The sequence below is a fragment of the Phyllosticta citriasiana genome, assembly GCF_038021145.1.
Source record: "Phyllosticta citriasiana strain CBS 120426 chromosome Unknown IWZ02scaffold_21, whole genome shotgun sequence".
Taxonomy (NCBI): Eukaryota; Fungi; Ascomycota; class Dothideomycetes; order Botryosphaeriales; family Phyllostictaceae; genus Phyllosticta; species Phyllosticta citriasiana.
In genome coordinates, this window is record NW_027117298.1 from 131011 (window position 1) to 142181 (window position 11171).

The window sequence follows — 11171 nt, forward strand, 5'->3', positions numbered from 1 at the left end:
ATGAAATCGGTTTCCCTAGAAAGTAATATAACATAGTAGATCCCTTCGTACGGAGTAGTAGGTTATAAATAAGTACTACTTAATAAACACTCTTCTTTAGTTTAGCTACTACTTCTTAAAAAAAAGCCTATGCGTTAATAAGTTATTACTATATATAAAATTTTTAAAAAATTAAAAATCACTATACCTACTATAACTCTATAGCGCGGGCTCGTACGTATATAACTAAAGTTAGAAAGTAAAAACCTACCCTCTAAAGTATTATACTATGAGTATACCCGTACCTACCCCCTAGGGGGAGGCCCTACCTAACCTAGTTCTACTAGACGGCTATAACTATAAACCTAAGAAAATAGACTAAGATACCCCTATACCGCCTAGCCTACTACCTACTTAACTAGCTAATAAACCTAAGAAAATAGACTAGGACTTCCCTATAAGCCCTATCCCCCTATTATCCCTACTAATTATCGTACTAGGCCTAATTAAGAAATAGTATACTATACTAAAGAGAACTATCCTAGTAGATACCTCTAAACCTAACCCTACCTACTAAGGAAAAAGGACTAGGTTTAGATTTTATCTAAACTTTAATACTACCTAGGAGGTAATTAATATAGTACTCTCTTACATCCTATACGTAATAAACCTTATATATAATATATATAAGAAGTAAAGACTCTATAACCTTAGTAACATCCTATAGGATTATACTAAGATAGGTTATATAGGTAATATATTATTAGTTCTTACTATATAAGTTTACTCCCTTAAAAATACTACTTATACGCTAGGAGTAAAGGTTTACTAGCTATAAAAGCCGGTTATCCTTCCTATAAACCTAGCTAAACTATTATATATAACCTAAGCCTAGAAAGTAACTACTACTAGAAAACTATACATAATAACTTCTTACCTAAAGATAACTATAAAGCTAGCTACTACTCCCCTAAAGACCCTACGGGACTTATAGGTTATTATCTAGTAGTAAAGTCCCTTCCTAGACTTTAACCCTCTCTCTATATAAAATAATATTAATAACGCCTTTAAGAACGTAGGTATATCTAGCCCTATTATGTTAATAGTAATATATATAGAGAAGGGTAACATCCTACTTACTAGCTTACCCTAGTATAACTCTAAATTCCTTACCTCCTATAAGGACCTCTTTACTTACCTATTCCTAGATGCTATAGTCTAGGAGAACTAAACCTAGTATAAGGTTATTACCTATAGCATCCCTCTTTAAGACCTACGCTTACTTAATATTAGATAATTTATTATAGAAGAGGTCTATACCTTTAATCCTAGCCTTTCTATTATTAGAACTCTATACTAGCTTACTTTAGCTAAAAGAAGGGCTACCTAAAAAGTAGGGTTAGTTATTATAGCCTTCTATATAGTAAAAGAGGTAGAGATAGCTATCTTAAAGCTATTCTATCTTATAGGAGTAAGTATAAGGGTTATAAAACTCCTTAGGATTACTCTAGATATATAGTATATAAAGTATTAAGAAATTAGCTATAGCTCCTCTAGGTGTTATAATAGGACTAAATGCTTACTATATACTAGCCCCTATACTATAGAAAAGTACGACTATAACTACTATATAAAGAGAGGTATAAAATATACCTATATAGTATTAAAGTATAGTAACTATAATAGTACTTATTACTCCTAGGACCTAAACTATTCCTATTATCTAATAAAGCTATCCTCCTAGTATAAATATTAGGTTACCTTAAAATTATACTATTAGGGATAGTACTAGAATGCTATAGTAGAGTATATATATAATCTACCTTACCTACTACCCTATACTATATTTACTTTTCTATATATACCTTCTTACTACCCCCCTTCCTTTTATTACTCTTACTTTATGCTACCTATCTACTTAGATAATAGTAGGAAGGCTAGTTCTTAGCCCCCCCTTACCTAAAAAGAGCCTAGATAAACTATCTATCTATAATAACCCTATACTAATACTATACTAAGAATTATACTTTATTATATAAGACTCTTTAGCCGGGCATCCCTACTTACCTTATAAACGTATACGGCATCCCCTATAGATAGTTCTATCTTAGATAGCCTATGGCTCTAGCAAGACGTAAAATAATTAATCAATCAATCAATAAGTACCGCTATTAGTTTACCTTAACAGCGTCGAAAAGACGCTAAAATGATAATTCGGAAGTGGTATGAGGACGCAGTACTCTCATTGTGGGGAGAGAGAGAGAGAGAAAAGCATCCACATGCCCTCCCTTCGCGTTCTCTAGCCGGTAGCCCGAAATGATCAAGGGCCTCTCTCACTTGTCAACGGGCCAGACTAATCACTTCATTCGCGTCCCTGCATCACTCTGTAACCGCGATCCGAGCCGACCCGAGCATGCCAGAGCAAAATACCCAGGTAGCCATTTTAGAGGGCCTCGACATCGTGAAAACTTTGCGAGCGATGATACATACCGCGCACAACAGCAATTGAGCTCTCCTTGACGGGAGAGCGAGTCTCGTGGTTTGATGGGGAATCGAGGGCCTTATGAAGGACTGAGGCTACCCGGCGCTCTCGATTCCTGGATTCCTCATCCATCCCTCGCAATCCATTCATGACGCATACTACCGGTTAGAACGCACTCGGTTCTGATCTCCATACATACTCGAGCTGCAGACCACTGAGTTGATTGGGGTTCGCGGCAGCGCAAACGATATCTATGTGCCTAGGTATGTACCTGGCACGTAGCACCGCTGATGCGGCGGCAGGCGACGTCCTAGACCGTTCGTCACTGCGCTGCTGCGCTGCTGTGTCTGGCGCCGGATTCACCGTGCTGCCTGCCAGCCTGCCAGAAATCATTAAAAATGCGTGTTTGCTCGTGATTTTCCTTAGTGCTGCTACTTACTTGCTCTGGTATAGGTACATGTATGCAGGCATGTGTTTGGCTCCCGTCATCTCCCTCCACTGACTGACTGACGATGATGATGATGATGTCGAAGATACTTAGCCCTAAAAATCCGCCTCCTCGTCGCAGACATATACGACGCCTCGCGTTCCCATCGTTTTGCGAAGTTGTTTACCCGCGCGTCAAGACCGTTGCGTTTTAGCAGAACGTACTTTGGTTTTTAACATCCATGATTGGGTAATCAGGCACACTTTTCCTGCTTTTGCATCGCTATTAGTGAAGGAGGATTAGATACCTCAAAACAAGACATATATGTACCCGTTGTATCAGCTTCGCTATACTATATATACATACCTACCAAATACCTGTGGTCAATCACCGGCAGCATCCCAACTTTTCAAAGTCCATCATTCTCATAGTAATTCAGCCCAGAACCAAACGACTCACATTGCACCTTTTCGTCAAACGCCCTGCTCGTTGGAGGCCAATCCAGCCGCGCAAAGCTCGGGTTTTGCAAATCCAGCTTCTCCCACGTAAAACCGACGTCTTTTACGCCCTCCTCGTCAGCGAAACCCCGCGCGTCAAGAAACGCCTTTGCAGGCTCGACGTCGCCGGTTCGGATGAACGCGGCAAACCGATCAAGCATGTAGCGCGAAAACACGACGTCCTTGTCGTCGCGGAACGGCAACTCGTTGAACACGAAATTGCCAAAGACAAAGAGCATCTCGCCGCCGTGGCATTTGTAGTACGCGGCGGACGGATCACCAAAGGGACGGGCCGACGTGACAGGCGCGTCGCATGCGAGCGGGTTGGGGTTGTATGACGGCGGCATGTAGGAGCGGTCAACCTCGTAGATAAAGGTGGACGACGGGTCGAAGACTTCATGACGCGCGCCAGTGAGGACGCTGGCGAGGTTGAGGCAGCGGAAGGCGGCGTCGGTTGCAAGCCGCGACGTGGCGTTGAAGACGGCGAGCGTTGTGTTGGAGGAGGAGTTGGTTGGGAAGGCGGAGAGGATGGATGGCAGAGCCGGGATCCCGTAGGAGGCCAGGAAGGAGGAGAAGGTCGAGTTGGCAGATGGCCAGGACACAAAAGATGCGGCATCGTCGTGCAGAAAGCCTGTGAGGAGCGGAATAGATGGGCCAGATGGGGAAGTCAGGTTAAGATCGGGGCTTGTGAGGTACAGGCCGTCGACTACAAGTGAACTGCGAAACGTGAGCAAAGTGCGATATTTTCAGGGGTAGCTTGGAGAGGCTTGCCTTGCTACATCAGGTAATGCCACAAGCTCATACGGATCATATTCCCTCAAGCACTTCAAACCATCTTTTGCTCTGGTACAATTGGCGCCGTTCAAGACAGCTTGACCGAAAAGACTCGCCGACTCTTGAACAGAGTAGTATTCCCCGTAGCTCTGGAAGGGGTATACTCCTAGAGGTGCACTCATCGGAACCGCACTGCGAAATTTGCCCTTGGCTTTTGGACTTGCCATCAAGGCTCTCACGCTTGCTCCTCCGGCACTTTGGCCCATGATGGTAATTTTTTCTGGATCACCTCCAAACGCGGCAATATGCCGATGGACCCAGTTGAGGGCGGTTACTTGGTCTCCCAGACCGTAATTGCCGTTGGTCTGGTTGTTTCCGAGTGCTAGGAAGCCCAGAGTCGAGACTCGGTAATTGAATGTCACGACGACAACGTCTCCTCTTGAAGCCATGTTTCCGCCATCGGTCGTAGGATCGCTACCAAGACCCCCGGTAAAGCCACCGCCATGGATCCAAAACAGGACAGGCTTCAACTTGCTCGCGTGAGACCCGCCATCTTTGGGGAGGTATGGCGTCCAAATGTTGAGGAACAAGCAATCCTCGGCGCAAGTCGTGGCGTCACAGCCACTTTGAATGCAAAGCGGGGAGAAGTCGAGGGCAGAAGCGTTGGCGGGCCCGGAGTACAGAGTGGAGTGGGTGAAGCGCTCGGGTTGCGCAGCGTAGCGGATGCCTAGGAAGCGGAAGCTGTGCCTGTCTCTGTACCCTGTAAGAGTCAAGTTGCCCGCCTTCACAGTGGTCTGCCATTGCGAGCTCGTGTTGGTCGTGTTTGCCACGGCGAGGCCAGCAGAGTTTGAGCAGAGGACTGCGAGTTTATCACTGCAGTCCACGTCGTATGCGAGACCATCTTGCGTGATTGCCCGACAGTTGGCTGCAGCGGATTTCTGGATCCAGTAGTCCGAGTCCCAAGTGGACGGGTCCGCGTAAGCAAGGTAGGACAAGCCTAATTCAGATGAAGCGTTTTTGGTGGTTGGCGGCTCCCAGAGACCCTCACCCAGTGCTGCGCAACTCAAGACGGCTTCGTCATGGGTCTGGAGGTTGCCGAGGACAAGGGCAGCGTCGTGGATGCCAGGGGCCCCTGATGAAGCAATTAGGTTCAGCTGCTGAATAGACTCTTCTGGTCGAAGCGGGCAAAAGGAAAACAGGCAGTCAACAACGACGCGACGGCGGGGTAAGTGTGTATGTCGTGGTTACCGGGGCAAAGATGCGGTTACGTCTGGGATTGACGAATCAACGGAGAGCCAGAGCGTACCGAGTAGATCATTGTGCAGCAAAATGGAGACATCTGACCCCACTGATTCAGGACTGGGTATGGCAAGGACTGGGGAGAGAATGGCCCAGGCGGTGAGGCCACTGACTAGGCGTTGCGGCACCACCATGGGACCGGAAGAGGCAGAAAAGGCGACGAGACGCGTACGAGATGTCCATGGTCACAATGGTCCCAGCGACAGAATATAAAGCGAAGCGATGAAGTGGACCCCAATTATTGCGGCCAAAGCGCGCATCGGGATTCTTCTCGAAATGGTGCATGGTCCATGGTCGAGTGCAGAAGCGAGGATTTGTTTCGTTGGCAGAACGGAGCGGAGCAGAGCAGAGCAGAGCAGAGCAGAGCAGAGCAGAGCAGCGCAGAGGAGAGCAGAGGAGAGGGCGGACCAGCAGTGGTCGAAGAGTCAGAGTGGGGACGGGCCGGGAATTCGAGGCTGAGAGGAGGGGGGGGGGGGGTGGGCGTCTTGTGGCTCTGGACTGGGCGGTGGCGGCGGGGTCGGGATGAGAGAGGGACGAAGGCGGTGATGAGGGGCAAGAGGAGACCTGGGTGAGACAAATGGAATGAATGAATGGTGAGAGCAAAGAAAGGAACAAGCAAAGGAATTGAAGCCCCGCCGCCGCCCGCGCTTGGGTTCCCGTCCTTCCTTCCTTTGTCATGGCTCTTCACGTGACGCGACCATGACAGGAATTGGAAGCTATTCATGGCTTTTGCTTCTGCCATGATCCATGACATGTGCCATCTCTGACAACTGAAGACGACACTACCTTACCTAGCCACCTTGCACTATGGCGTGGCCTTGACCAGCTGCAGCTTCACTTTCTCACGCTTCGTCGTTCTCTTGCTCTCCGGCTGCTCTGCTCTGCTATGCTCTGCTCTGCCGTCGCTGCAGCTGCAGCTGCTGACGCGACCAAAACCCAGTCGCCCACCGACGGCGGCACTGCCACGGCGGGTGTCGCACGATGGCGGCGCTGTACAAATGGCCATATCTCTTGGTGCTGGGTTGATGTCTTTTTTTTTTTTTTTTTTTTTTGTTGGTGTGCACAGCGCTGGGCTCCCGGCCTGGGTTGCTGGCGTGCTGGGCCTGACCGATCAGGCTTAGCCAGCAGCGCACCCGCGTTCGGTGGCCTTCGGTCAGTGCTCTCCTCTCCGGCTCACTCACAGGCTGGACACCCAGGCAAGCCTGCAACGCAACTCGGCGCCCTTTCCCTCTCTCTCTCTCTCTCTCTCTCCTCTAGTCTCGCCCTCTCTCGCTCGCTTTCTCATCGTCCTCTCACCCTCCCTCTGTCCACTCCCACCTCTTCTCCTCTCACGCCTCCACCGATCCAGCCCACGAATCATTTCGAATCTGCTACCTTCGCCTGCTTCGTCCTCTGATTCCTCTTCCACTCGTCCCGTTTTCCGCGCTGCTGCAACCCTCGTCTCCCACCCGCCGCTCAACGCGCCCTCGACCACGCCTCCGCCGCCGTCGCCGTCGCCCTGCAACCTGCACACGATACAATCATCACCCGCTGTCTGCCTCTGGCGCTGCAGACGACGTAGCAGCATCGACGCGCCCTCAATCCACCCGCGTCCCGCTGCTGGCTCTGCTCGCGCACACACCCACCTTCGCGTTGAGTCATTCCAGCCTCCTCGCACGCCTTGTTCGATCGCCTTCACGCCTGCCGCATCACCAAGCGCCCCATCTTGCGGACTCGTCTTAGGGCCGCTCTGACGCTGCTCGTCCTGCTGTGACGGCCGTCATGCAATTCGACGCACGACGAGATTGAGCCGCCTTCACCTCTTTCCAACACCTGGCGGATTATGACAGAAATCCCCTTGCTGCAGACGCATGCTGTTTCCCAGCCAAGCCCAAGGGCTCCATTTGCGCCCGCTCCCTATGGTGTTCCCAATGGCCGACCGCTGGATGGCCCGCAGCAACCCGAAGACGACAACGTGTCCGACACCATCAAGTGCGTCTGCGGTTACGAACTCGACGATGGCAGCAGCGTTCTCTGTGAGCTGTGCAGGACCTGGCAGCATGTGCTGTGCTACTACGACAACGAGGCCCAGATTCCACGCGTCCACGAGTGCGCCGACTGCCACCCACGGCCCCTTGAGCAGCGACGGATCAAGGAACGTCAAAAGGCCTTTAGGGACATGGAAACTATGCTCGAAAAGAAGAACAAGAGACCTGCACCCAAGAGCCACAAGAAGAAGCCAAAGGACACGATTGCACTGACAAATGGCCACGATGAAGGAGGCTCTGGCGTCGAGCGCAAGAGTGGAAGCCCTAGGGATCCACCACAGCCGCCGGCCAAACGACCCAAAACCACTCACAAAAGTTCAGGGTCCGTTGCGTCGCTATCGCAACTGTCAAGTCGTAAGCGAGCCACCTCGACCGCCCAACCTGTCCTCAGTCCCGTCAAGTCGCCCGCGACGCCAGTAGCAAACGGCTACGCCAGCGACTATTTTTCTGACGAATTCTTGCGACTATACCAACATTGCGATTTTGCCGAAATCGAGGCCAATTCGTTTCGCGACCTGGGCGTCACCAACAGCCTGCACCTGTGGCTCAAGGACCCTGACGAGACGGCCAAAGCGACTGGTGGTAAGACCCCCGATCAAATCTTCCAGCGTCACGATGGATCGATGAAGACGCTCGAAGAGACTGGCCCTCACCTTGGAGTCAACAAGACGGTTGGCGCCCTCCCAACAAATCAAGGGACCTATCCCACCTGGATGTGGATCACCGTCGATGCAGATGTACCGCGTGGTGGTTTCGTTGGAGAACTCAAGGGTCAGATTGGTCTCAGAGACGAGTACTGCTCCAACCCAGACAACCGATGGGCGACTCTGCGACACCCCATGCCCTTTGTCTTCTTCCCTCCCTCTCTTCCCATTTACATTGACACCAGATACGAGGGCACGCATCTGCGATATGTCCGTCGCAGCTGTAGACCCAACGTGCGCATGCAAATCCTCATCACGGGCGAATCGGAATACCACTTTTGCTTCATCGCGACCGCCGACATCTTTGCAGGCGACGAGGTCACCCTCGGCTGGGACGTTGACAAGGACATTCAGCAGGCGCTGCAGACGTACGTGCAGAACGGCAACACTCGCGAAGGTGGCATACAAGAGGTGGAAGGCATTTCGCACTGGGTTGCAGGCGTCCTCTCCAACTTTGGTGGATGCGCATGCTCTGCACTGGATTGTCCTCTTGCTCGCTGCGACCGTCGAAACGGCTCGCACTCGAGCAGTCAGGTCATCAAGCCTCCGACGAAACGCAAGACTGGTAGCCACGTCTCTCCGCTGAGCACCGGCCAGGCTACGAACAGTCGGGCAGGCAGTGAAGCAAGGCGTGGCGATCAAGACGACGACAATGCTGAAAGCCGGTCGGTTTCCGGTTCCACCCGCAGCAAGCCCACGAGCCGCGACATTACTCCCATGACCCATGCGTCGACGGAGAATGCTGTTGGACTGGGCGTTGAAATGTCGGACCGGGAGAAGCGGAAACTGATGCAGCAAGAAAAATTGTTTGAGCAATTGGAGCATGATGAGCAGCACGCGCAGAAGAAGCGGAAGCGGAACAGCGCTGGGTCGGCCCTGAACACGCCAAGCGTGGCAAGCTCTGTACAACCTACCATACCCTTATCAGCTAGGAGGAAAAAGCTAATCGTGTCGCAGAAGCAGTTGGGTCTTGCAGAGTCATCCGTCCCATCTCCGGCCGCATCCAAGTCTCGCACATCCGAGTCGAATGGCCGCTCCTCGACCATGAACGGCCGTCGGTCAAACAATCCGCGGCGAACTCCACGTGCGCCCAAGGAGCCTCTTCCGCCACCCAAGCCCGAGTATGCGGATCAGGGTACGCAGACCGACCCCGATCCCGATTGCCCTCCGCTGGTGTCCGTGTCGATGCATGTCGAGAGACGGAAGCCCAAGGGTTCTTTCCTGCGCTCGCTCTTGCAGCGCACACGCGACGCCAGGTTCACGCGAGAACGATCGCAATCGGTGCAACAAAGTCCACCTCTATCGCAAGCTCCCGGCGATAGGATGGACATTGATGAGCCCGAAAACTCGACGGCATTGGAGCAGCCAGCCTTGCACAGGACGTCCTCGCCGCAACCAAAAGTCGAAGAGGATGTCGAAATGCAAGATGCCTCGACGGCCACATCAATCGAGGCACCGAAAAAGGATGCTGCGCCTGTTTCGCCTCGGTCAAGACCGCCAGAAACTTCGCCAGAGAGCCCATCGCGTGCTTCGCATCCTCCCCTCCCACCACCTCCACCTCCGTGGCTGCCCACTGATGACGCATCGGCCCACAATGGTCCTGGCAAAAGCGGCAGACCTTCCCATGTCGATCTCCCGCCTCTCCCCACCTTCTCCACTCAACGAACAGCAACACAAACCCCACCGCCTCCCTCGGCCGCTGAAAACACTCCGCCGGCCGGCACGGTCAGCGGCGTACCCGTCGCCCAATCTCCTTCACTCCTCACCCCTTCTGTACTCCCAGTTCCTGCGCCCTCACCCGACGTCAGTACTCCAACTTCGGTAGCAACTCCCAGCCCAGTCCAGCGAAAAGCCAAGATGAGCCTGAGCGACTGGACGGCCAAACGAAAAGCAAAGCTAGAAGCCAAGTCGCATGAGCACGACGACAAGCCCGATGACAAGGACAAGGAAAAGGAAATGCCCTCGCCTGCAACGACGCTTGCCCCGGTGCAAGAGTCGAGCGAGCTCAAGGACGACGAGCACAAAGCCAATGTGGGCGCAAAAGCAGACGGCAAGGGCACTGACGGCGCATGACTTGAGGATTCGGGCGCTTTCTTCTTTCACGTTGAACCACTTTCGACGTTTCGCTTCGCTTCGCTTTGCGGTCTTGTTTTTTCTGACTGCCACTTTTTTTTTTTTTTCTCGAGCGGGTAACTCTTTTTTTCCTTTTGTTTCTTGATTGGGTCGTCACAGACGTCGAGTCAGTCAAAGTGTACGAGTTGACGCTTATAGCAACATTTCTTGGGCTTTTTTTTTTTTTTTTTTTTTCTCATCGGTCGACAATCTCTTATACCAACCTCTTCACCTCTACCACTACTACTTCGAACAACAAGAATGGGACGACGTTGACGGTGGTTCTCCCTTTTGCCACTACTACTATCACCACGACGTGTTGGGTTTTCTACCTTTTCCCTTCTCTCTGTTGGAAGATCTTTTGCTGTGGACGAACTTGTCGCCCGACAGTAGTCGAAAAGGTGACGCAGTGCGGATGGGCAGGACAAACAAAATCGGTGATGGATGGATGGACGGATGGAAAGACTGGTCCACAGGTAGATGGACAACAGTCGGGCGGGGCTGACTGACTGAGTGACTGACGGATGAACGACGGATGGATGGGCGGATGGATGGACGGATGGATGGACGGATGGAAACCCTTATTCTTTACATTTTACGTGAGCTATGGATTTGACGTATGGATGGATGGATGGATGGACGGACAGATGGACGGACGGGAACAATGTAGACGCTTGAAAGCCCCGCCTTTTTTGGCACATCTGATCCTTGTCGTTCACTTTTCCCTCCCTTCCCCCTTCTGTCGATCCGTCGACTTGGTCTTATGACGTGTGGATTATTACGTGCATGCGTGCTTCGATCTTTGCCCTTGCGCTAGTGTGCCAGGCGTGGTAGACGTGGTGTTCAACAAGCTGCCCTTACTGGCTGGCT

General features: G+C 51.4%; 2 protein-coding genes across 2 annotated transcripts; one reads left to right on the forward strand and one right to left on the reverse strand.

Annotated features, from left to right (window-relative positions):
• Positions 1-3123: 3123 nt before the first annotated feature.
• IWZ02DRAFT_151192 (cholinesterase) lies at positions 3124-5913 on the reverse strand. Its single transcript, XM_066761927.1, has 3 exons — positions 5466-5913; positions 4157-5291; positions 3124-4102 (listed from the first exon to the last, which is right to left on the reverse strand). Exons 1-3 carry the CDS (start codon positions 5590-5592, stop codon positions 3298-3300), a joined length of 2067 nt encoding a protein of 688 aa, XP_066617745.1. The 5' UTR covers positions 5593-5913; the 3' UTR covers positions 3124-3297.
• A 1367-nt stretch (positions 5914-7280) lies between these two features.
• IWZ02DRAFT_495015 (uncharacterized protein) lies at positions 7281-10262 on the forward strand (the record flags this gene model as incomplete). The annotated part of the gene is made up of 2 exons (XM_066770096.1): positions 7281-9092; positions 9147-10262. 2 exons carry the CDS (start codon positions 7281-7283, stop codon positions 10260-10262), a joined length of 2928 nt encoding a protein of 975 aa, XP_066617746.1.
• Positions 10263-11171: the final 909 nt, after the last annotated feature.

Excerpts from the sequence above, each read along its gene's own strand:
- IWZ02DRAFT_151192 (XM_066761927.1), bottom strand. The coding sequence starts at position 5,592 with ATGGTGGTGCCGCAACGCCTAGTCAGTGGCCTCACCGCCTGGGCCATT. Across the intron at positions 5,292-5,465 it reads GCTGCACAATGATCTACTCG|GGGCCCCTGGCATCCACGAC; the intron begins GTACGCTCTGGC and ends TTGCTTCATCAG. Across the intron at positions 4,103-4,156 it reads GCATTACCTGATGTAGCAAG|TTCACTTGTAGTCGACGGCC; the intron begins GCAAGCCTCTCC and ends CACGTTTCGCAG.